Genomic DNA, 22,714 nt, shown 5'->3' on the forward strand with positions numbered 1-22,714 from the left:
TGGCCTTTGTGTGTAGAGTTCAAGGTCCATTTGAATGTTGCAGAGCCATTTCTATTTATAGGGGTGAATTCCGTGCTGATCACTCACACTAAAGTAGAATCCTACCTGGATTGTAACTCCTTAACGTCTCCTGATCCAATCTCTTTTCAGATAAGACTAATCCACTCACAACCTTCGACCCCTCCTATCAAAATTAGGACTCTGAATTCAATAATCTTTCAACATTTGATTCACTCCTAAACTGATCAGGCACGAGCCTTGATTCTTGAAATATTACGAATCTTATCAAAACTCATCCTAATCCTTGGTAATTTTACTTTCATTAGGACTTGGCCGAATTACTCTTTAACTTGATCCTTTAAGAGTCCTTCTTTCTCTTAGAACTCGACCGTCATATTATCGACTAGACTCAATCCGATTTAAAGAACTAAGAATTAGACCGAGAATCCCCTACTCATATTATGTTTATAAATTCATTCGACCCAGGCTCAATATTTTGAAACCAAACACATACATAGGAGCATATCGAAATTTCGCTTATGGAATTCGATTTTGTATATTTTAGAAGATTTAGTGATGGGGGCCATGACATGCATTGTAGACCAAACGGGAAATAACATGCCATGAATTTCAACACCGTCCACTTCAACTATTCCACTAGAATAATATTGCTTTGCTTGATAGAGTCACACTTGGAAATCATGATAATTTCATCTTGACTATATTTTCCTCCCAATAATATTCAAATGATTTTGAGGTTTGATCTTATCTTATAAAAATACTGTCACCAAGTGTCATATACCTATAAAAGTTAACAAATGACGCAAAAATAAACAAAAAAAGTTGAGAATTTCAAAAGAAAAGTTCAGGGTCCTTTTGAGATTTTATCATAATAGTGTATACTTTCAAATGAAAAACCCTAAATCATGAGCATGCGGTAAACTCATTTTGCTTTATCTTCGATCATCTGATAAAAAAGATACAAAGAAATAAGTATAACCATTAGATGTGTACCTTTGTCTTCTATTTTGTTGCTTAATTGTAATGTCAAATATTTTTTCAAATATAGAGTTATGATGAAATGTGTCAACCCATGCTTGGACTGGTGATTTGCCCCAACTTGTTTGTTCTATTGTGTATTATATTGAAAATATCATTAAATGAAAGTAGTAAATATGCAGTTTGTACCATAAGCACAGCGTCAATCAAATGGATAATATTATATATGATAATACTCTTTTGTATTTGAGCCGGGAAGAATAATAACTTTCATCGTCTTTGAGAGTTGAGTGCAAAACGCTTTTAAAAAGATGATATATACGTTATTTTTAGTCTCTCACACACTCATACTTAATCATATTCGTTGTTTTTATTTAATTTATTCAATCCAAAGATCAAAAATCCAAAAAAATGTGTACAAGAGTGAAAATCACCTCCCAATCCGAAATTGTGTTCACATTCACCTGGGAAATGGCATAGAAAATATGGCCGATATATTAAAAGAAATTGGGTGGACGAATTTACTTGGAGCATCAAACATTTCAAAAATTCAAATACACGATGGCCCATGCTCTTTTAAAAATAATTTTTTAACGGAAAAGAAGAAGAAGAAAAGATTACATGTCACAGTCTGTACCACAGACCCATATTATAAAGATGGGATCAGGATCCTCTCTTGAGCTAAGGATGAGGATCCTCCTGACCAAGGAGTATGAGCCATTGGATGAAAATTCAACGGCTATAATTATTATAACTTTAAAGGAACCCCCTGTTTGTAGCCGTTGGATTTTCATCCAACGGCCCATACTCTTTGATCAGGAGGATCACTCATCCTTAGCTTAGGAGATGATCTTGATCCATAAAGATGAACACATTGAACATAATATGTATGTCTTTTGCTAGTCCTTGGGTAAATACTGGAAAGTATTCAACCCAACTCAGCACCTCTCCTGAGTAGTTCCTTTTCATGCACGACTGATCCCCACATGCTTGAATGACTAAAATGAACTCATGTACGTGTGCCCGATTGATCCTAACATTTTCGTTCAATTTTTAGTGCATTTCTTTTATATTTTAGTGGCTTTCTTTTATATTTGCATGGTTAAATATGTGAGATCATCTCCAACCAAAGGGTCGAGAGGGCAAGAGGGCTAAAAATAGCCCGAAAACCGTCTCCAACAAAGGGCTAGGCTAAAGGGCTTCTGGGCCCCACTGAACAAAAAAAGGCCAAAGGGCCAATCGGTTGGCCCAATCCAACCAGCTAGCCAGCCCAGGGCTGGGCTGGATTTTTCATTATTAATACATTTTCTGTCGGATATATCCAACAGTATTGTCCTTTTTTCTTTTTGGGGCTAATTTTTTATTTTATTTTAAAATTCCCCTTTTTTCCTATAAATACCTAAACCATTCCTACACCATTTTCACATAATTTTCACCATTTTTAAATTAAGTTGTTGTATTTTTTAAATTTAAATAATAAATTATGTTTGGCCCTATGGCCCTTTAGCCCTCGTTGGAGACAATTTTTTGTCACATGGCTAAAACGAGCCATATGGCTCTCAGTTGGAGATGGAGGCAAATATGACAATGTATTGTTCATTAAAATATTAATATCTTGGAGGACTAGAGGGCTAAATGAGCTCTCTGACCCTCATTTCGATTGGAGATGGCCTGAAAGACCTGAACAAAGCTTGATGATAAATGGCAGTTCGATCCTTATGCGGCCCATTTTGCAATCCTGGGCTATGAGTCGTGACAGTTGATCCACTGTAATTTGGGAAAGGTCCTGGGTTATGCCAACTGTAATGTATATGGTCAGAGATTCTTTTGCATCTTGAATATTGCGGGCCTTGCTTTACCCGAGGGCTAGGTTGCATCTGGTAGATCTAAGGCCGACGATAAATTGTACATGCATATACAACTTTGGAGAGGCGTTCTAGCAGCTCATAATTTTCAACACCTATATTTTTCAAAGCTTAAGCATCTAGCTCGACAAGTGTGGAGTTTTTTTTTCTTCCGGAAACTAAATTCTCAGCGTGAGATTTAAACTTGAGAAATTGGATGAATAGTCCCTGAACTTTCGCTCAATTGGAACGTTGGTCTCTAAACTAAAAACCTGTGAGTGTTGGTTCAATTGTTATAGTGTGGAGCAATATTCCTTTTCGATAAATCCATTAGAACTTCCATACAAAATAAAGGGTTTAAAGAGCAAAAAGTGGATGAAAATTCTAACGAAGTTAGGCAAAAGGACCATTACTCCACATCATTACAAGTTCAAGGACCAATACTCACGGATTTTAAGTTCATAAACTAAAGCTCCAATTGAACAAAAATTGAGAGACCATTGCTCAAATTATCTCTTTTCACACTCTCCAACAATGTATTGACAACCAAACGGTACATGTAGTTTGCTATAAATGTCATATCAATACTGTTATATTAAGTTTATCAGTGTCATCTTTGAGATTTATAATTTTGTTAATTTTTTGCCATACAATGTTTTAAACTATTTTAAACTTTGAGGAAGGAAATTAAATTTGGACACAAGAAGCGAGTACTTGTAGCCAATTAGTCTAACAAAACTGTTGTGGTTTTGTTTGTTGCAATTTCGTCAAAACAAAAGTACTCATTTTCATTGACAATCTAACCTACTTACGCCTTCCCATTGACAAACATTCGCAATCTCATCCCTTTCTTGCGAGATCTCCTCTTTAAGCTCTGTGCCACCCTTGTTTTCTTATTCAAACAACTGAAATAGGACACTATCTAAATATAAGATATAGTAGAATTCTACAAAAATATCTTAAAATTTAAAAGGATTTACATGATCACATTTCTAAATAATTAAGACTGCAACCCTAATTAGTTTTTAACTATTTATGGTAGTAAATTTAGCTAGCCCACCAGCTCAAAAAATCTTAATTCCGCCCTTGTCTGTGTAAGTATCAATAAAGGAGAAGTGACTTGTTCCCTATAAGGCAAAATTATTTTTCTTAATTTGTTATGTCAAAAAAGAGTTGCCTAAATTACACGTTTTTTTATTTTTTATATTTTTTTAAACAGACGATATTATTTACACTAAGAAGAGGGGTAGATTTAGCTTCATAATGGACTAGCAATAATGTGGTCCAAATTTGTCTTTGGAGAGAATCGAACCTAAGATCTCTTACTTACAAATAAACAAGAATATCATTAAATTGTAGTACTAAGTGATGCAATATTGACAAATGTTGTAATATAATATGTGGATGACCCACATGAATAGTTCATTACTATTCATCCAAAAACAATCAGATGGATTATTATTCATATGAAGAAAAACGGATGGGTTACTATTCATGCACAGTATCTTACTATTCATTTGAGGAAAGTTTGTAAAGTAAATAGTGTTGTTATAGTAATCTTTTGCATATAAGATGAGAGCATATGAAGGAAGGAAGAAGTGAGAAGAAGAAGAAAGAGATGAGAGAAAAACATACAGAGGAAAGAAATAGGAGTTATGGAGGAAAAGGAAGAGAAGAGGAAAGAATAGAGATGCGGAACAAATTACCAATGAACCAAGCTAGAGAGAAAAGAGAAATAGTGAGAGTTATTTTATACTTCTATTATTTCATATAATGAAAGAAAGTACTATTGCTGCCCCGAGGACGTAGGTACTTGCCAAACCTCGTAAATATTGTGTCTTATTTATTTTATTCCACTGCACACATATCGTTAATTTTACAACACGTTATCATCACGAAAAACTCTCATGTCGGTGGAAATCACACCCTATAAATTCGGTGAAGCACTACCTATCTCTCATCTCTATCAGCTGGAATCTCATAGATAAGAAAATCTTTTCATTTCATCTTCATATCTCTGTATGACTAATTTTCTTAAAGTAAATATACATTTGGTTATATAACTATTATCATTATTATTGGCAGAAAATCTGCTAGCCATGTAAATAGCCTCTGAACTCTAACTTAATGACCTTTGATTGAGATATTTCCTTCTTGAAAGTTGTTCGTCCGCCCAGTACCTATAACATATCAAATTTTCAGAAAATTCCAACTATGTAATCGTCTTAGATGTCTGAAATACCAACCCAGTTATCAATTCCTCAGAAAACTGGACAGTCATCTTATGAGTACCGAAACTCATTTTTTAGTAGCTAGATCGAAATTGTTTCTTCATGAAAGTTGTTCGGTATCCTTCTATCCATATCATACTAAAATTTGAGCCAAATCTAACGGTTCGATATTCTCATAAGTTGCAGGCACTACTCTTAACTCCAAAACTTATGGGAACTGTTTCGATTTTTTCGAAACTCATCGGAGGAGGACCACCAATTGGGACTTATTGTTACTATTACTTCCTGGGTAACTAAAATGATTTAGAACTATGAAATGAAAATAAAATAAAAAGGATGAAACAAAAGAAAGTGGCAGACAAAGAAAAAAAAGAAAAAAAAAAGATGGAGACTTAATCATTGTCTTTTTTGTTTTGGCATATTTATGTGAATGGTGTTGGTTTTAAAGCCCTATCACAAGTTCTATTTATTTACAGTGGGTGTAATTATTACCCTTTGCTTTAAAGTTTTGATATTTATGTGAATGATGCTGAATCAAAGCTATTGTCATAAGCTTTTATTTACTTAAAAGCAATTTATTTACCATGGCTGGAATTACCGACTATTGCTTTAATTTATTTAGTGTACTACATTTTATGAAGAGTATATAAAAGGACCCAAAGTTCCTTAATCAGATTAGAACCTAAAGTTTATTGATCCTCATTATACAAAATGATTGGACCTGAATTTCCACCATTAAAAAAGATTAGACATGAAGTTCCACCATCATCATTATATAAAAAGGATCGGATCCAAAGTTCCTTGATCAAATCAAAACTTGAAGTTTTTGAATCAATTGAGAGAGCAACAATTCCTTAACTAAATTAAAATGATGGCCACAAGTGCCTCAGTCCACAAACTATTAAATAAGGGCCATAAGTTCATTGATTCATGTAAATGAGGACCATAAGTTCCTTAATCCATGTACAAATTAAGTATCGGCATGAATTCTAAAATATGAACCTAAAGGTTCTAATGATGTCAATTTTGAGAATAAATTTCGAGTGCATATGAATAATGTTTTGACCTAAAGTTTAAAATATGAATAATGTTAAGAACTTGAAGTTCTAACATTTTGTGTAGACATAAGTTATATGTGGTATGAGTTAATTATCGCAATTTCTGTCATACCTGAATTCCTTCCTTTTGGGAATAAGAAAATGGTGAACTTAGCAAAACCCGATCTTGTGACCATCAACATCTTACACAAGAGATACTTTCATGAATTCATAATTCATGAGAATTCATGTGGAAGCATATGATATTAGAAAACATATATACTTAAGGGCTCATTGAATCATATTCATGGAAACAGAAGTTTCCATTGTCTCTTCATTAGTTCATTAATTATGGAACCAGAAGTTTCCATGGGTTCATATATATAACAAGCTAAAGTAGAAGCTTTCAAACATGTATAAAATCAAATGGGAGAATTTTTTCTTTTTATACATACACATGAGTTACAACTACAAAACCAAATAAATGGGGGGCCTTCACAAAGGTTGCTCATGTGAAGACTTAAAACTTGGCAATACCCCAGAAGGGAAAGGCACTGGAGGTTGATCATGTAATGCCTTAGTACTTGGAAAAGCACCAGAAGAGGAAGACACCAGTTGTCTTCAAAATCTAGCCACGAATCTTTGGTGATCACTTTGAATCCGACTTTTGGATTCATGTAGCTAGTCAAGCTTTCTTTCATGCTCGTCAAGTAAATATTTGCAAGTTTGTGCAACTCTTTATTCTCGTGCTTGAGCCCTCTAATTTCTTGTCTAAAACTTGCCACCTTAACAATTAATGTTTCGACTTTGTGAGTTCGAGCAAGTAGACGTTGGCCCATGGTGGATACAAAACCCGCACATTGAACACTAAAAGCCAAAGAGTATTGAACAGCCAATTCATCAGACCTCTTTGAAAGTATTATTTTATCTCTAGGAGTGAGAAGGTTCCTAGCTACTACTGTAGCCATTATATCATTCCTCATCACAAAGTCTTCAACTGTAAGAGGGCCATTAAAAGATAAAAAGGACGAGTGCAGTATATTATCCTGACACGGCTCGTGTGTATCTCATCCGAGACTCAAATCTAAACAAGGGTTGGATGGGCAAGCCATTTTCAGAAATGATGAAAGAAAATGGTTAGATAGAGTGAAATCTTAGAAATACAACAAAGATAATTTTCACAAGCGGGCAACCTTCAAAGCGTGCATTTTTAATACAATTGATACCTCTATATAATAAGAGGCAACACATCCACCTGTTCAAAAATCAAAGAGACACTGCTCTCCGAATTTCAAAAGCCAGATTTTCCTGAATAAAGTTTGTCAACATTTCTCTGACGCAATCTCAGCTTTCTAGATATGAAGGATAACTCTATCAAAATATCTTTGGCAAAGTTAAAATTCGTAAGGTTCACTATTCTAACTACACCATTGTTGCCAACAATTGTGGGTGACAAGGTTATAACCGCACCACTACTTGCTATTGGGAAATCCCTATATATGTTAACTTTCGACCTCCATGGCAAAGAACACCTCCAAAACGCCTAACTCATCTTCCTTGCCGAGAATGCATCTGCAACTAAACCTCTCAACATATTCAATCTTCATTCTCTCGAATACCTCTTCAACCAAGTCCCTCAAAATACCAAACTCATTTTCTCAGCAAGAAACTCATTTCGATCGAAAACGTTTACACCAGCATTAAAATCTTATATTTTTTCCTTCAAGAGCAAATGTATCCCATATCATTAGGGTCGATAGTAAGAGTGTCTCATATCATGCTATTTCCTTGTCTTTTCCTTTGACATTGCTCTTACATGCAAGACAAGGAGAAAGAAAGCAATCAGTCGAAACCTGAAATCAAACTTCCAGTTAGGAACCGACTGCCTGTAACCTTTCCTTGATTACTTACCTTACATTGCTCTCGAGTAGTCATATTCAACTGTTGTTGGAGTTGGGTCTCAAGTCACTAACACCATATAATAATTGGTACGTTGTTGGCTCTTTACACTAAAGCTGCCAAGCATGGATGAGTCACCAAGAAGTGATGGACCATCCAAGGGCAAAGGTTGCACACCACTTCTACTGTGCAAGAGACTGAAACAGAAGGATCAACGATGAGCCCATAGAAGTTCAAATGGAGAAAATTGGTGGTTGACTGAGTGAATGGAAGACCAAAGTTCAATGATGGGAATCATACTCATAGCCCCATCAAACATTATCATTTTCTATTTCACATGATGTACAAAAAGGTAATGAAAATTACTAATTGATTACAAGTTACAGAGTTACCACACGGATTGAAGTCTAAGTCAGACTATCCATAGACTTGGCATTACTGAACTGTTGCATGCCCGAAGCATGACAGTCGCTGCATGGATTCAAGTTCCAAAAGGATAATCCATGGACACGGAAATTTTAATATATCTCATGCCAGAAGCATAATCGATGTGTAGGTTCCAATTATTCAACTCCCCACAAGTGGATATTAAAAATCCAAGCTCTATAACGCTTTAGAGGATGTTATGATCCAAATTCTAAAACAATTCATCTAATAAGAGATGACTATCTTAGAAGAGACAATGTAAAGCCCCTGAATAGGCAAGGATATCCAGAGTAATGAAATGATTATAAACATGCATGCGCATGCACATGCACATTAGAATTATGAGATTAAGAATTGATGATTATCAATGTTAATTTTGGTTTTACAGTAGCTACTAAATTCATCAAAGAGCTGTGTTGATATTGAGTTACGTTCTTTTGTTCGTCGACAAAAAGCAAAATTATTGGGCAAAATGGAGGAAGGCAATTCCATTACAATTTATTAAGAGCGTGGAAAAATGGATCTATAGTACAAAATGTTGAACCCAGAAGGTTACATGTGGGCATTTGTAATACAATGAACTACAACATGATATGACACAAGGTTTCCAGTTGAAACCTGAAATTGTAATACACTCCTGGAAACATGATTTCTCATTGTAAAGCTTGTTCAATTCAGTGGAGAATTATACATGCCTGAAGCATATCTCAACAAGTAAATCCCTTAAATATACATGGAAGCAAGTTGCTCTATATAAATTCCAAAGGTGAATGTGTCATAAAGTGCAGAAAATCCCTGAAGGATTCAGACTGCTTGAAGAAAGCCATGGAAAGGTAGTATAAACTATGTACTCAATACCAATAGATGGTATAAATTGCCTTAGTGAGTACTATCTTTATGATGTTGCAACATACTAAATACCTTGCAAGAGTTGATAATATTAGAGTGGAACTTTTGAAGAGTTTCGAAAGATTATAAAGCGTTGAAAGGAATATTGTCTCGAGCTGCAAATTAAACAATATGCCAACATAAATCTTATCCAAAATGTTTATGGTATTAAAAAACCATATGGATTGAAGATTATGAGTTGAATACTCAAATGATTAATCAATATTTAGACACTAAGAAAGATCATTCATCCTCATGAGGGAAATGATGAATTGATATTTAGTCCAAGAGTACCATATCTTAGTAAGGTACGTGCCTTACTGTATTTAGTACAATACGCTGAGTCAGATGTTACATTTTCTGTGAAGCACAATTCCAACATATGGTATTAGAATAAAGTAAAGTTTATCTTTTGATAACTCCAGGAAATTATAGACATGTGCTTATTCTATTCCAAAGAACTCACTAATAGCCATGGTCTTATTGGGCAAGCAAAAATCTGAATATCTCTTTAGCTTGCATACAAATTGCTCTCAGAAATGATTTGTATTTACATATGGAAATAAATTGATCCTACAACGATCAAGGAAACAACATTCAGTGCCACATCTTCATATCTCTCAGAAATACAAGAGTTTGGTTAAAACTTACGGCTATTAAAATTTGGAGCGTATGTGAACCACCTTTAGAAGCAAACACTCCAACTATCATGAATGATATTAGATTACATCAACATAGTAATCAGTCAAATTAAAGAATTCGAAATCATGGGGAATACTCATCAGGGGGAGCATCCAAAACGTATCAAGGTTTTAACGAGGCAATCAAAATTGATGTATGGCCATCCAAGGGGGAGTGTTGTAATATAATATGTAGATGACCCACATGAATAGTTTGTTACTATTCATCCAAAAAAAATCAGATGGATTATTATTCATATGAAGAAAAACGGATGGATTACTATTCATGCACAATATTTCACTATTCATTTGAGGAAAGTTTGTAAAGTAAATAGTTTTGCTATAGTAATCTTTTGCCTATAAGATGAGAGCATACGGAGGAAGGAAGAAGTGAGAAGAAGAAGAAAGAGATGAGAGAAAAACATACAGAGGAAAGAAATATGAGTTATGGAGGAAAATGAAGAGAAGACGAAAGAATAGAGATGTAGAAGAAATTACCAGTAAGCCAAGCTAGAGATAAAAGAGAAAATAGTGAGAGTTATTTTGTACTCCTATTATTTCATATAATGAAAGAAAGTACTACTGCTGCCGCGAGGACATAGGCACACTTGCCAAACCTCGTAAATATTGTGTTTTATTTACTTTATTCCACTGCACACATATCATTGATTTTACAACAACGAAGAATTAGTTGTTGATTATTGATTTTTATTTTTTTTAACAAATTAACTGTTCATTATTAGTTTCGTAATATTTACGATGAATTGATATGATGATTGGTAGTAGTGGTATTATATTCAACATCACCATCATTGGTTTGGAAAATTACACATGACCATGATCTAGAAGTTGTTTCAAACTGCCAAGAATCCCATTACACATCTAAAAGAGGGTAAACCTGTTAAAAATAGTCACTTATGGTTAATATATATTACTTATAGTTCCATTTAAGTTAATTTTTCCTTTAAGCACAAACCTAGTCACTAAATGGAGAAGATTTTGGATGTGGTCATCGTTGGTAGTGGGCCCCTTCGTATTGTGTGAAATGATGTGAAATACAAATGAGACCGGGTGAACATGAAAAAATTAGAAGTGAGATAGGAATGATTTTGTGTGTGCGAGCCATATGATCACTTAGTCCGATCTCTAGATTCTCCACCAAATGACACCGAAAACACTTCTTTTTATTTATTTATTAAGAGTTTTGAACGTAAAAAGTCACTAATAATAAAATTGCAATTCATATATAGAATTTACATTTCTCTTACTAATGACTTCATAATCATCCACCAGATTATCAAACCTAAATGCGAGTTGTGAACACTTTTCAGACCAACTTTCTACTTGGGGTTTTCTTCTTAATTAGAGCATTTCCAATGCAAAGACTCAAATTTTAAATCTATATTATTATATTAGGTACCAAAAAAGTTATGGATTTATGGGTAAAACTTTGGAAGGCAAGGGTTCCCCCAAAAGTGAAGATTACTTGTTGACGTCTATGCAAGAATATCGTCCCCACATAACACAACTTGGCTACCAAGCATATTACGACAGATCTATCATGCATACTATGCCACTCCGCTTAGGAGTCAATATTCCATCTCCTTAAGAACTGCCATTTTGCTAGGTGTGCTTGGCTTTGCTCCATTTGGAGCCCCTGCCTCGTGGCCAAAACATCGACTCTTGCATCAACTGGTTCTCGAACCTGGCTTTTTCTCACCCCCTAGCTCTTTTGAAACATTGCTCATGATCTCCTAGGCAATCTGGAATAGCCGTAATTCAATGCTATGAAAGGGCACTTGCGAATCCCCATATCTTATTGTTGCTCACTTAATTACTTGGTGGCAGGAATACTTGCGCGTGCAAGCTCGCCAAAGTCAATCCCGCTCTATGGATCTTGGTCCTTGCAAATGGTCTTTACTATTGTCTGGTCGTCTCAAATTGAATTTTGATGGAGCCTGGAATCGTGATTCTCTAGTTGGATGAGCTTGCATCATCGTTAGGATGAATTTGGAAAGTGGGCTCATTGCTGGAATTGGCAGAACGTCTCATCTTTGCTAATGGCGGAAGCTTTGGCAGCTCATGAGTGCGTGGTTTGGGTAGCGTTAATAGGCTTTCAAAATTTTATTATGGAAGGTGACTCTCTTCAGATTGTGGTTGCTTTTAATCATTCGTTAACTAATGTATCTCTAATCGGCATATTATTGAAGATTCGAAGAGTTTGCTTGCCGCAATCACTGAAGATCTTTCTACCCATGTTTTCTTTCAAGCCAACACTATTGCTCATAGGATAACTAGGTTCAGTCTAAATATTAGCAATCATTTTGAATGGCTTGACCATCCTTTGAGTTTCATTATTGACCTCATTGTGGAGGATGTTATGTAATCCATTTGTACTATTCTTCTCGGCTTTCTTTGGCTTTAAAATCTAAGGGTGGTTCGGTATGGAATCCCAAACAGAAAATGGAATCTTGAATCCCTAACCGAAAATTTTTAGGACTGAAATTTGAAGACCAACCCCGAACAGAAATTTTGGTATTCCCAAAATATTTTTGGTATTTCGGGATGTTCGGTATCCCCAAATTTCATACAAATTGAAATACCAATAATTCATACCAAGTCAAATTAACATGCAACCAAAATAAAATAAATTACAAACCCAAAAGCAAACAAATAAGTTACAACCCTAATATGTTTGAAAAGTAACAATACAATTTTTTTATTTCGTGTTGAAGAGATAGACACATTTGGTTGAGAAGCAGCAGTGCAGGGTGAGTGTGTGTAGGAGGTTTGTACCGGCAATTATGGTGGTAAAGGGTTATGGTTACTACCTTTAGACCAAATGACATAGTTAAAATTTTGGAAATCCAAGAGTTGGATGGTAGCGTTGAACAAATGGAGTAAATGGCTATGGTTACTACCTGTAAACCACACCAATTATATTGCTACTAGTAGTTTGAAACAATTCAAATGTCCTTTTTTTCAGTACTTGAATTCAACATTCAACTTCAACATGCATGCAACCAAAATAAAACAAGTAACATAACCAAAAGCAAAAAAAAATAAGTTACAAACTATAGTTCCAAAATAAAATAAGTTCCAAACCAAAAGCAAAAAGAAAAGCTTAAATATGCATAATATATATATATATATATATATATATAATATTCATTTTTGGTTCCGTATGGGATCACTGAAATATTGAGAAGACAATACCGATTTCCGTACCAAATTTTCGAGATCAGTTCAGTATGTCATCCCGAAAATTTCAGGAATTTTGGTTTAGGATCAGAATTTTTTTGGTTTGGTTTAGGATTTTCGGGATTTTTTTCCAGCCCTATTAGAATCAATCTACTACTATCGTTTGTCTCAAAAATAAAAAAAAAAAGACTCAAAACTCATATTTGAATGTTAACAATTTAATTATGTGCTTTAGAGATGATTGGATTCAAAACACAAATCTCATTTTTCTTAGTTGAATAATATTTTTCCTAGTTAGCATGCGCTTCCCTTGAACTCAAATTGCATATTGAACCCCAAATTTTGATCTCAACTTCTCGGAAGACTTATATATAATTTTGATGAGTTTCAAGTCTTTGGTGCATTGGAGAACCTTAGACTCATATTCAAACTCAAATATAACATTTGTCTTAAGTCTCCGATTATACTTATATGTATAACTTTTCAAAATTATTCTTTAGCCCATGTGTCATACTCTCAATTAGAATTAGGGGTGGGCACGGGCCGGGCTGAAATTTGGAGGAACCAGACTCTACCCATTGTAAATGGTAACGGGGTGGGTAGAGCTGGGTAATGGCGTTTCATAATTTGGAACTAGACCTAACTCGGATAGTTTGAAACAAGCAGAAATCGACTGGGTCCGTGAGTCTAGTTATTTTTTTTTTGGCCAACACATAAAGGATGACCTTGTTGACGTTGTCTTCCTCAGTACATAAGGAAATCGGTCGTGGGAGAACAAGTTTTCCCAGCTGCAGTTACCTTCTTCCTCGATCATCATCCTTAAGACGCGCGAATCAAGAGCGAGTCAAGAGCGCCCCAAAATCGGTCGAGTTGGACCAGATTGGGTGGAGAGCAGGCGAGTTGTTCCCCTTTATCTTCGCCAATCTATTTGATTCCGCAGTCTTCTCTAATTTGGAGCACCATCAAAGATTCAAACTTTACAACCGCATTACCACAAAAATTGAACATTGCCTCTGTTTTTCTCAACAATCAAAGAGACAATATAAAAAATTAAAAATACTTGATGGCTGAGATTCTGAGGGAGAAATGAACAAGGATAAATAGGTGAAAGAATAGCAAGGATAAGTTTAATCTGGATATGGGTATTCCCATATTGGACAACGAATATCGAAGTTATTTTTGGGGCCAGATTGAAGGTTTAAATCTTCTTCTTCTTGGACAACGACTCAAAATCAAAGAAATAAAAAAGGATGGCCCCTCGCAATCTTCGTCTTCTCAGACGGAGAAGATGATTGATTCGTCGTTCGACTTCATCGTTCATCCCTTCGAGTTTGACACAGAGATAAACTGACTTAGTCATTCTTCCCTTCGAGTTCGACAGAGAGAGATTAAGAATCAATAGGGATGAGAGTTAGTTTGGACTCTATGAGAGAGAGATCGAGAGGGAAGACTGAGGAGAGAAGATTCAGTCTGACTTTGCGACGAGTCTTCAAGAAAGCAAACTGAGTGAGGTTAGGCTTGGTGAGACCTGTGTGTTTGCATGAGATTTGAACATACAAGTTCAATGGATACGGTTTGGGCCGGGGGCTCGTGTCTTTAGAAATTTGGATCAGCCCTGCCCCGCTGTTTACTTGGAACCGACCCGCCCTGCCCTGTTCTGTATATAAATAATATGGACCCGCCTCGAATCGCTAGAACCCGCGAGCCCAGGGCCTATTTGCCCACCTCTAATTAGAAGAGATAATTATACTATCGGTTATATGAAATTTATTCTCACACAGTTTCTTAGAAAATTTGGAAAACTAAAACTTTTTCATTATATAGTAGAGACTCTTAATATTTTTAAGCTATAGATTAGTGGTAAAGTATTTATAAATTTCTAATTCATATCTACGTATGTTCTCACATTTTTTCTTTATACTTTCTCATTCATTTCATTCAAGCATTCGTTATAAATTTTAATCAAACATTTTTTTTTCTAAAGATCTAAATGCTTATCAACCTACATGCGTCAACATTTGCTAAAATCTTAGCTATATAAAATCTTTCGACATATTGTATGTTTAAAATTCGACTGAAAGTCTCTCACAAGACTAAATACAATATTAATATTAGTCTGAATGACTTGGTTCCAAGTTCCTTGTAGCTCAAGTTTTGTATTAAAACTCGGCAAATTGAAAGTATGGGACGTTTTCCCATCACAGATTATGCTCCATGCCTTTTCCCAAGTCAACTTATTCCTAGATTTTTCACCTTACTTTTTTAGGATTATATACTTACAAATAATTAGACATAAAAAGACTAATTACATAATATTTTACAACTTGCTGCTAGCGTTCTGATCCGATCTTTCTCCAAGGGAATCTGTCAAACTTTCCAGTTAAATCCAGAGAGTTCGATGTGCTCCTTGTACCTAAGCAATTTGGAATCTCCAGACATCCCACTTTGAGTGGATAAGTGTTAGGTTCCATTTTTTATTGAAAGAGACATTGAGAAATGTAGCTAGGTTTTAGGTCTACCTATTAATTTGTTCGTTGGTTGTGGCATTACCAACCCATTTCATTTATTTTACGTAGTCGAGAGTTCTAAATGTAGCTATTCCTTTTACTGCAGTAGGGTACCATATTATGTGGTAAATGATGCATAAGATGATGCTAATGGTACAAAATATGGTATTTCTTAGCATTTTTCATTTATTAATAACGCTACTTGTTTGTATGTCAAATAAAACATGAGGAACTTTGTATTTCTTTTGAAAAAGAAGAACTAAGGGATGTATTGTATTAAGATTTATATGGACTTTTGTTGAGCTTTTAAAGTGATAGACCTTCACATATTTAATAGACTTTTATTGATTATTATAAATTTCCTAAAATTTCATAGACTTTTAATGATATATTTTTGTTGACTTACATGATGGTCTTTTGCAGAATTCTAGAGAGTTCAATACTATTAATAAGTGTTTATACCATACTTAGGGCCTCCGTATTGAGATCTCGTACAAATACTTGGGGGACTTAAATGTTATTATGTAATAAAAGAAGGGGCAAATATGTAATAAGTGAGGAGCCCTTATTCTATAAAAGGACTCTTCACCCTCACAAATTAGGGGAGGCTAATTCCTAGGCCATCAGAGGCCTCACTCTCTCCCTCAGAGGCTCTGAATCTCTCTCCCTCACATACAAAGCCACAAGGCTCATAAACAGAGAAATACAATAATCAGTGTGGACGTAGCCCAAACCTTGGGGTGAACCACGATACATCTTGTGTTATTTACATTTCTTGCAGATTCACAGTCGGATTTACGTTGTTCCAAGACCTCCGGTTTTGTGCATCAACATTTGGCACTGTCTGTGGGAACCGACACAAAAAGCTATGTTGGTTCTCTTTCATTTTTTCACCTTCACCGTGAATCTGCAAAACCCAAGAGACAACCAAAACTCTCTCTGCCATCAGAGAGCATCGCCTTTTCTTCAGCCCCCGCCATCCCTCTCGCCTGCCATCGTCCACATCTTTCAAAGAGATCAGAACAAGGATTTTTAGAGAGATCAGAACCTTCAGCTTCACAGGAGAGGTCACAACCTTCCATGCTGAAGCAAAGAAATAGTAAAAGGAAGAGAGTGACTGATTGAGCGTTTCCATCTTCTCTCAATCTCCAACCCCAAAATTCCCATAAAAGTTACGTTGTTTGCGTCCAATTGGTGGCGGCCGTTCACATTCTTCGACCAGTTCGCAAAGCCGAGAAGAGATACAAGGCGGAGCTAGGGTGCTTTCTCAGTTTTTATGTGATTTGCATAATCAATGGCTTGTGTGAACATACCAGTGCAGAACTCGGGTAGTTCTGGATCAGCTCCCAAAGGAAGCTAATGATATTATCGACATCCTCAAGGCCGAGCAAGCCTTTCTCGATCTCTGGCTCATTATCGCGAGAGAGTATTTCAAACAAGGAAAGGTTGAGCAGCTTCGCCAGATTTTGGATGGAGGTTTGTGTGCTGGTCAGCTTTTACTGGCCTAAGGTGACGTAGATTAGGCATTTTCTACATTCAAGATTGTATTAGACGGAGACCGAGATAATGTTACTGTCCTTTTGGGTCAGGTATATTTATTGAATTTATCTGATTAACAATGCAATTATGCCTGCCGTTGATGTTGAGTTCTGCTATGCGTACTATCATGAGGGGGTATTGTGTGAAATCATGTGTTTGAGAAAGCAAAAGGAGAAAGCCATCATTTTCTGATTTTTGAGAAAGCAAAAGGAGAAAGTGTTTCATGCATGTGAAATCATTTTCTGATTTCTGAGAAAGTGAAAAGAGAAAGTAAAAGCCATCTGCAATCTGAAGACTCCACTGATTTTATCGGCAAAAGCATAAGGGGAAAAGAGACACAAAGAGGGAAGAGGCTATGGAGGAGATGGTGGAGGAGATAGAGCAAAAAAGGTGGAGGAGAAGCCTCACAAAGACAAAGAGAAGCAGGAGCTCCTCAAAGTCGTCCTCATGCCTTATAAATAATCTTGATGATGGATGTCTGATGCACATCTTCAGCTTCATCTCTCCCATCCGAGATGGCTTTACTTGGCATGTCACCCTCGCTTGTGGCTGTGAGTTGACCGGTTTGTCAAAGATAGTTGTTGAGGCTGCAAGGCCAGTCGATACTATTCTAATTGCAGCAGGCGGAAGACATCTTGCTTATAATATTCAAATAAAAAAGCGACTTTGCCTGATTAGTGTAGGTGAGCAACCTGATGAGACGACTATATACTGTTTTCGAGGTTCTGATAGCCCAAGGGATGGCCTTAAGCCAACATTGGAAAATTATCTTTGGTTGCTGCATTGGCAACTCAGTCAACTGCAACTGTAGTCCAGGTAGGCACAAAAGAGACTACTACTAAGTTGTACATGGAATCTATTCAAGATTTGCTTGCACCAGAAAAGATTAATATTCCTATTCACGAGGACCTGAAGACTGGTGAGGCTTGACCCACAATGGCAGTGCATGGGGAAAGGAGAAAGTTTGTACTAGGGGTAACCTACCTCACCCTTGGAACATGTGGAAACTTAACAGTGTTCATGAGCTTTTGAAGCGTGATTACAGCTGCATCCTATTGCACAAAAAAGAAAGCAAAAACAGTGAAGGTAAAGCAGGTTCTTTTAAATATGCAGCTGGAAAGTGGTCTGGCGACCACAATGATAACAAAATTTAGACATTTAAATGCCAAGCTGTTTGCCATCCTGTTACAAGGTCCCAACAACAACCAGGCCAAAAGCAAAAGCAAAACAGAGGGTCGGATTTATTTTTGAATGTTGTAATTTATTTTTCTTATCTGTCGGAGACATCTGTATAAACCCCATCAGAGGGTAATAATAGTAAAAAAAAAAAAAGGCAAGCCCAAAATAATAATGGGCCGCAATGTTATGTAGAGGGCGAAGGCCCATATGCCCAAAAGAGCCAGGCCCTCTATTATCACCAACGAGGTGATCAAAAGTACGCCCAGTACTTCACAATTCTTCGGCAACCTGCCGCTATTACCACTAACCAGGTGATTAAAAGTACGTCAAGTACTCCCAAATTATACATGAGCATTACTCATGTCAATCATACATAAACATTCATGAGCATCACTCATGTCAACATTCATGAGCATCACTCATGTCAACATCCATGAGCATCACTCATATCAATCATACATAAACATTTATGAGCATCACTCATGTCAGCATCCATGAGCATCACTCATGTCAACATCCATGAGCATCACTCATGTCAATCAACATAAACATTCATGAACATCACTCATGTCAATCAGCTTCAAAAGCTTCATTTACAAAAGCTCTAGCTTCAAAAGCTTCATTTACAGAGCTCCAGCTTCAAAGCTTCACTTGCAAAGCTTCATCTACAAAGCTTCAATGCAAGGTATACAAATACCGCCTCCGAACAACCGCCACTTCGGCCCATACATGGATTCAATTTGAAGTCTCCAGCCAACAGACTCTATTGACCGAAGACTTGGGGGACTACATTATGTACCATATATTGGGCCTTAACTGAGCCTTATGAAAAATATTTGGGGGACTTAGCCCATTATTTATATACTGAGGAGCGAACCCTTATTCTATAAAATGGATTTCCTTACTTTCATTAGAAAGCACCCATCGCTTATGTACTGAGGAACGAGCCTTTATTTTATAAAAGGGACTCCCTCACCTTCATTAAAGAGCATCGCCGCCTGCTGAGCAACCGCCTCGCCGCGAGCATCACTCCTAACCCATCACTTAGGTATTGAGGAGCAAACCCTTATTCTATAAAAAGGACTCCCTCACCTTCAACGCCACAAGCCGAGCCAACCAAGGCAACATAAGCCACAAGCCGAGCAGCCTCGCAACATGTGCTACTTCTAGTTGAGCATCATTCCAGATTGAGCACCGCCTCATATTGAGTATTCAGGGCAAGACGACATCTAGTTACTTCGGCCTACACATGGACTGAATTTCAAGTCTCCAGCCAAAATACCCTCTTGATTGAAGACTTGGGGGACTACTGTTTATACCATACTTAGGGCCTCCGTATTTAGATCTCGTACAAATACTCGAGGGACTTAAATGTAATTATGTAATAAAGGAATGGGCATATATGTAATAAGTGAGGAGCCCTTATTCTATAAAAGGACTCCTCACCCTCACAAATTAGGGGAGGCCAATTCCTAGGCCATCAGAGGCCTCACTCTCTCCCTTAGAGGCTCTGAATCTCTCTCCCTCACATACAAAGCCACAAGGCTCATAAACAGAGAAATACAATAATCAATGTGAACGTAGCCCAAACCTTGGGGTGAACCACGATACATCTTGTGTTATTTACATTTCTTGCAGATTCACGGTCAGATTTACGTTGTTCCAAGACCTCCGGTTTTGTGCATCAACAATAACCATTATTATTTTTAAGTTTTCATCATTGAATTTGAGATGGTGATCATGATTTATGACAAAGTGGGCTTATGAGGTGGTGGTAGTGGAAGTGTCACCGGGTGATTGTGGTGTCGGGGTGGTAAAGGAGACAGTGGTAGAGGTGGCAGTCATAGTGATAGTGGTGTAGGTGGTGGTCATAGTAGTGATAGCGATGATGCTCATGGCAATGACAGCAGTGGAACCAATGGTAACAGTGGTGAACAAGATGGTTATGGTAAGGTAGTGGTGGTGACATGATGTTGGAAGTGGTGATAGTGATAATTATTGCATTATATTAGATGGTGGAGTATTCATCAGAGAATTAAGAAAAATGAAATCCATCAGAATCTTAAGGGAGAGGTTGAATTTGTAATGACAAATTTTTTTTCTATAAAAGCATTCAAAGTCCATCAAAATCCATGACTTTCTAAAATCTTTTAAAATAAGTGAAATTTTAAATACACTTGGATCTTTGTAGACTCAAAATAGTCATAAATGAATACCACAAGATTTTCATAAACTTTTTAGAGTCATAAAATTTTTTTTTAATACAAATTGACTTTTATTGACCTCTAAAAGTCTATATTGAATACACTTAAATTTGAAAGTCATCCAAAATCCATCAAATTCCACAAACAATGCACCCACTGAATCTTTATCGAGTGGTGTTCTTGGTGTGGACTGTGTTTGTTGTTTTGTCCTTGTAGTACAAATATTAGATTGAGTTGTCTATGTGTATGTAGTCTCGTTTGGGTTAGTTTTGCGTTCTCTGTATAGGCGAGTCATACTAGTGGCTAAATTATATCAGCTCTTATGTTGATAGTGGTCACTAAATACCATTTACAGATATTTGGCATTGAAAGAAAAACACACACACACATATACATGCGATGGCTTGTAAGTTGTAACAGTACAGTGATAGAGAACTTGCGGTATTCTTTAGTTACGTAAAGCTCTTTCATCACATGACCTATTACATAAAGAGAGAAACAAACATATGATTTATACCATTTCGTAACGAAAGAAATAAACATATAATTATACACAATGAAGTACGTTCTTTAACTTAAAAAAACTCGATTATACAGAATCCACCACAATCCACCACAGAATTACTCTTATTACGTTTCTACATTAACTGAAAATTACAACATACTATATCATACTAAATTACGCCTGCCACTGGTCTCCTCCATCACATATAGATTATGTATATAGACCAAATTTTATCTGTATTTATATTTGTATGTACAACAAAAAGAAAATAAAAGAGAGAGAAGAAATTGGAATATATAGCTAGCTGTAGTGAACAAGTTATTGACTTGAAACTTCATCCAAAAGCTTGTACCTTCTGACCTTGTTCCTGAAGACTTGCCTTGTGATCCCAATAGTACTTGTGTTTTTTATGTTTGATATGTCCTCTGACCTTGTCCTCTTGATCCTCTCAGCCTCCTTTGCCGCATTTGTGATGATCCTCTTTCTGGTAACAACTGGTGCAGATTTTGGAGATGGTGATGGTGATGGAGATACTGCTGATGATTGACGATGAAGATGATGAAGATCAAGTGATCTCTGTTTCTTGATGGGCCCGCTTGGTTGCAGCTGCATAGTGCCCCTCAGACACCCACCATATGGATTATGACTGTTTTTTGATGAAATCTTTTTCTTGATGCTGATCTTGGTAATTGGGTGGTCTTGATCTTGGGATTCCTTTTTGCATGAGGATGAAGAATTTGAGGAGTTTTGGGTGTCCTCCTTCTGGGTGAGGCACCAATTGCAGATTCTGTAGGACTCAGCATTTGGGTAAAGATTGCTGCAGTACCTGCACATAGGAAATCTGATTACAGTTAAACTTCAGTTTAGTTAGATCATAACCCATAAATTAAAAGATCAAATTAAAAATGTTCATATAATTAAACAAAAAAGAGAGTGGTTTTGTTAAACTGGGGACCTGTGCTGAGATCTGAATTGGCAAACCTTGCAAACAAAGAGCTCATAGGAGAAGCCAAAATCCCCACACATGCAGCACTCATGGCTGCCTGCTGCTTGCTCTTGGACTTGGACTACTGATGATGCGTTGTTGTTTCCTTTGCTACTCGTTGTCATATTGTTGTTGCAGAGGGGAGGGAGGGAGAGAGAGAGAGAGAGATGAATGATGAGGGAGGGATTTTTTTGGGTAGGCCGACGGCCACACAACAAAAGCCACAAAACGTGTAGTGTTTTATTGGGATTCTTAATTAAATAAAGTAATATATAAAATATACACATCATTTTCATTTTTGGTACGGCCGTGTGTAGAACGTGACACCTTTATTTATTTTTGGTAATAAAGCAAACAAAAACAATGGTAAAGTTAAATATGAGTCTGTAAGCACGGTAAAAGGAGTGTGGCGAAATCATTTTCTAACTTATACTATCATAATTTCGTTTGTTAAAAAAAAACTAGTACTATCATGATTTCATTACAATAAAAAAATTTCGTTGGAGAGAAAGAATAAAGAATGAGGCTTTACAATTGGTATTGGTATATAAATTTTTCCAGCTATAAATTCTCTATATTTTTCTTTTTCT

The 22,714-nt window shown here is 36.3% G+C and overlaps 1 protein-coding gene and 1 long non-coding RNA gene across 5 annotated transcripts; one reads left to right on the forward strand and one right to left on the reverse strand.

The window, feature by feature from the left end:
* Nucleotides 1–10,415: 10,415 nt before the first annotated feature.
* Nucleotides 10,416–12,411, forward strand: LOC126601303 (uncharacterized). Its single transcript, XR_007615713.1, has 2 exons — nt 10,416–10,624; nt 11,853–12,411. It is a non-coding gene; the product is annotated as an uncharacterized LOC126601303 (long non-coding RNA).
* An 8,770-nt stretch (nt 12,412–21,181) lies between these two features.
* Nucleotides 21,182–22,355, reverse strand: LOC126601304 (uncharacterized). Of its 4 annotated transcripts, none has more exons than XM_050267994.1 (2): nt 22,095–22,355; nt 21,182–21,980 (listed from the first exon to the last, which is right to left on the reverse strand). In XM_050267994.1, the coding sequence occupies exons 1-2, from the start codon at nt 22,247–22,249 to the stop codon at nt 21,458–21,460; spliced, it is 678 nt and encodes a 225-aa protein (XP_050123951.1). In that variant the 5' UTR covers nt 22,250–22,355; the 3' UTR covers nt 21,182–21,457. The 4 variants fall into 4 exon arrangements, with proteins under 4 accessions (XP_050123951.1, XP_050123952.1, XP_050123954.1 ...); XM_050267995.1 differs by having other exon boundaries at nt 21,182–21,965; nt 22,095–22,354; XM_050267997.1 differs by having other exon boundaries at nt 21,182–21,965; nt 22,121–22,307.
* Nucleotides 22,356–22,714: the final 359 nt, after the last annotated feature.

Source organism: Malus sylvestris, chromosome 15, assembly GCF_916048215.2.
Source record: "Malus sylvestris chromosome 15, drMalSylv7.2, whole genome shotgun sequence".
Taxonomy (NCBI): Eukaryota; Viridiplantae; Streptophyta; class Magnoliopsida; order Rosales; family Rosaceae; genus Malus; species Malus sylvestris.